This window comes from Cystoisospora suis (assembly GCF_002600585.1).
Source record: "Cystoisospora suis strain Wien I chromosome Unknown contig_1769, whole genome shotgun sequence".
In the NCBI taxonomy this organism is placed as follows: Eukaryota; Apicomplexa; class Conoidasida; order Eucoccidiorida; family Sarcocystidae; genus Cystoisospora; species Cystoisospora suis.
In genome coordinates this window covers 1,487-4,480 of record NW_027154569.1, presented here as the reverse complement: position 1 = coordinate 4,480, position 2,994 = coordinate 1,487, and the positions used below count along the sequence as shown (strand labels likewise).

The 2,994-nt window shown below is 55.6% G+C and overlaps 1 protein-coding gene across 1 annotated transcript in view; it reads left to right on the top strand.

The window, feature by feature from the left end:
* Window positions 1–41: 41 nt before the first annotated feature.
* The window catches only part of CSUI_003923 (uncharacterized protein), a 4,437-nt gene continuing 1,484 nt past the window's right edge, over window positions 42–2,994 (top strand). Inside the window, exons 1-3 of the mRNA XM_068064118.1 lie at window positions 42–1,275; window positions 1,989–2,090; window positions 2,718–2,978. Of these exons, the coding sequence (XP_067923906.1) occupies window positions 1,110–1,275; window positions 1,989–2,090; window positions 2,718–2,978 (529 nt within the window). The 5' untranslated portion in view covers window positions 42–1,109. The remainder of the gene's footprint in view (window positions 1,276–1,988; window positions 2,091–2,717; window positions 2,979–2,994) is intronic.

The following is a 2,994-nucleotide window of genomic DNA, read 5'->3' as shown; positions in this document are numbered from 1 at the left end:
CGGCTGACTACTAGCCGAGTGACCACTGCAGACTTTGGCGGGCATATCACCACCTTCATCTGCCATGCAACTGAGTGTTGTGTGTGAAGTCAGTAACCGCAGCAGCACCAGAGGTGAGCGGAAGAAGTGGGAATCTGCGCTTCCGAAGAAAGTCGCTGACAAACGTCAACTATGTCCTTCAGTGCAGCTGATGCAGTGAGGGACACAAGTGATCTGTCCAGGCATACCTCTGTCCCCCGCGTGTAAAGCTGGCTCTTCGGCGTGCCTGCTTCTCTCTGGAGAGGGCTGCGCCCATGGGGCGTGGCTTGTTGAGGATATGACTTTGGCATGCGCTTTGGCTTTCTCCGAGCAGTGCCGCGATCGCAGTCCATACTAAAACGTGCCTGTCAAGGTTCTCAGAAGTTTTCCTTCGATCGCTAGTGTCGCGTGGACGCGTTTTCTCGCGTCTGACTACAGTGAATGCGCCGCGTCTGGCTGCCGCCGGTTGGGCCAGCTGGTGTCTTGCGTCACTCTTCGCTTGTTGGGTTTGTCGTTGCGTTTCGTGCGTCCAATCAACCAGTACGCGAACTGCACGTGCGAAACAATGACAACTGAATGAGATCATGTTTGACTCAACGGAGTTTTAATATCACAGCGTGTCGTTAGCTGGAGGCGAAAGCGCACGCTGATCTGCAACTTAACCGTTCCCTCCACCGGACGTCTCTAAAAGGATGGCCCCCGGTCACTTCACGATCTTCTGACGTTCTTTAGCTGGTGGCTTCTGCAAGAGAGTCAGCCGCGGGGCGCCATCCTCTCTCGGTGTTAAGGACAGCCGAGCTAGCAGTTCCTACATCAGTCCTCAAACTGCAAGGGATGTATCGGTTGACGCTAATGCTATAGACAGCGCCGGTACCGTGATGCGGGAAGGGGCCACTCTTTTCGTGGCTTTATGGGTACCGCCCTAGGTCTCGTGACAGCACTTCTTTCTGTCTGCCTTCTACTGCTTATCCTTTGGAACGCATCGAGGAGACGCGCCTTTCAGAACACTGGCCGATTCAGGACCACGGGGTGACGAAGCCTTTTTGATATAGATAGTCCTGGCTTGTGCTCAAGATATTCTCCCTTCCGTCATGGAGCTGCGGAGGCACTTCGACTCCTCATCTTTCTCTGTGAGGCGTCTAGCAGTCATCACGCTCATCGTAGTAACATTGACTTCTTCGCAGTCGTGGCGTGAAAATGACGCATCCTGGTCCTGTCAAGAAGCCATGGCTTCAGAGCCGCCTCGTCGCCCTACAGGTAAGTATCTCTTTCCGGCACCGCATGCCATCTCTTTTTCTCGGCAATGAGAATAACTCAGTTCACGGTGTGCTGCCGCATTTGGGATTTTTCAGATTCCACCACTCTCCGAAATTGTGTCAGTCAGGCGTGCGTTGCTAAACCTGTGTGAGAGTCACCGTGGTATATGGTGATGGTCTAACGAGGAGGGATCTGCAGATGTCGCAAGGCTCCGATCTCGAAACGAGGCGCTACAGCCAGCCGCGCCAAAGACAGCAGCGGCCTTTCGGAGTGCGTAGGTATAAGAGGAGGTGCCGCAGGGCGATTTCCGCACTCTGCTGAGATGCCTTGCGGGCACAGCGTTGACCGCCTGCCGAAGTCACGGTGTTGCATTTCGCTTGGTCCCTCACCATGCGGTGAATCCGTGAGCCGCCAGGGTCTTGTGCTAATTGAGGGCTGTATAGGTCCGCCACAGTTCTCTTCAGTTGCCGGTTCACATTGTGGGCGGCGGATGGAGTTAATGGAGTAAGCGGAAGGTTCAAGGTTTCGTTGGTTAGCGCTTCCCTCCCTGTACGGCAAATGCGCAGTTTCACGGGCTTTTCCGCCTGCGCGTCTCACCTCTCCGCGCAGCCCGAGCACGCGGGCAGTTCAACAACCTCAGCGGTTCACATGTGTTGCCTCGCCGTACCCCATACCGCTTTAGTTCCCTGACGGTGTATCCTCTTCTTCCACAGATACTCCACTGAGTCAGAGTGCTCCCCAACCGCCTGTTACAGGCCGGCTCGTCCTTACACTGACGCGATCTCCACCCCGAAGAAGCGAACGTCTTCATGCAGGTGAGGGTCTACAATGGCTCGACTTAGTTTCTGATATAAACCCCCTGGACCCCATTGGAAGTAAAGAAGAGTCCTTCATGTGTAGTTGCGGTTCAGCTTCACTCTTTCAAGTAGTCTTCTTGTGGATCCATGATTTCTGTCAAGGAGGACGTTGTTGCTGGCACTGTCCTTCATGGGTTGATACTGACTGCTCAAGCACATGGCGTACTCGCGTGCGACAGGGGGCAAGACTGGCGCCTTGTTGCAGCAGAGCATGACAGACGGCCACGGAGTAGAATGGGATCGCGCTGTTGCAGGGAGAAAGGGCGTCTATCGTCTGTCGAGAGAAAGGGTGTATATCAACTTCAGGGCGCCTGGCCGGTGCTTCCGCTAGGTCTGGGAAGAGTCACTGCACGAGACATACTCGCGCAAAACTATAGCTATAGCTGCTCTCTTGAGACCCGTCACGAACTCACTCGCTTACACTCCTTGAGCATGGGACAGCCCTCGTGAGTCACCACGCTTTTGTACTCAGCTTGGGCGGTCTCATCTGTAAAGTGGGGTAGGCAACACGAGGGGCCGTAGGGGGGCCTGCCACTACCTGAGGCTTTCATTGTCTCTAACTCCTGCTGTGATGCAACGTTCCAGGTGCTCAATCATCGCCAGGCGAACCTGGCCAGTCTTCAGACACCGGCGGGGCCTCCTCAATCTGGACCAGCCGCCTACATGCCTCACCGTTAACGGACAGCCACAACACGTCCCCGGGGACTCCGCAAGGCCTGGAGACCCCTTCGGACCCGACGGCTTCGCTTACCAGCCACTCGCTGACCCTTGCAGCGTTTCCATCGCACTCCTCAGCAAAGCGGTCGCCAACGGATAACGGGGGATCTCGTCGCAGGCGCAAGCTTCGTAGGTTCTCTGTTCT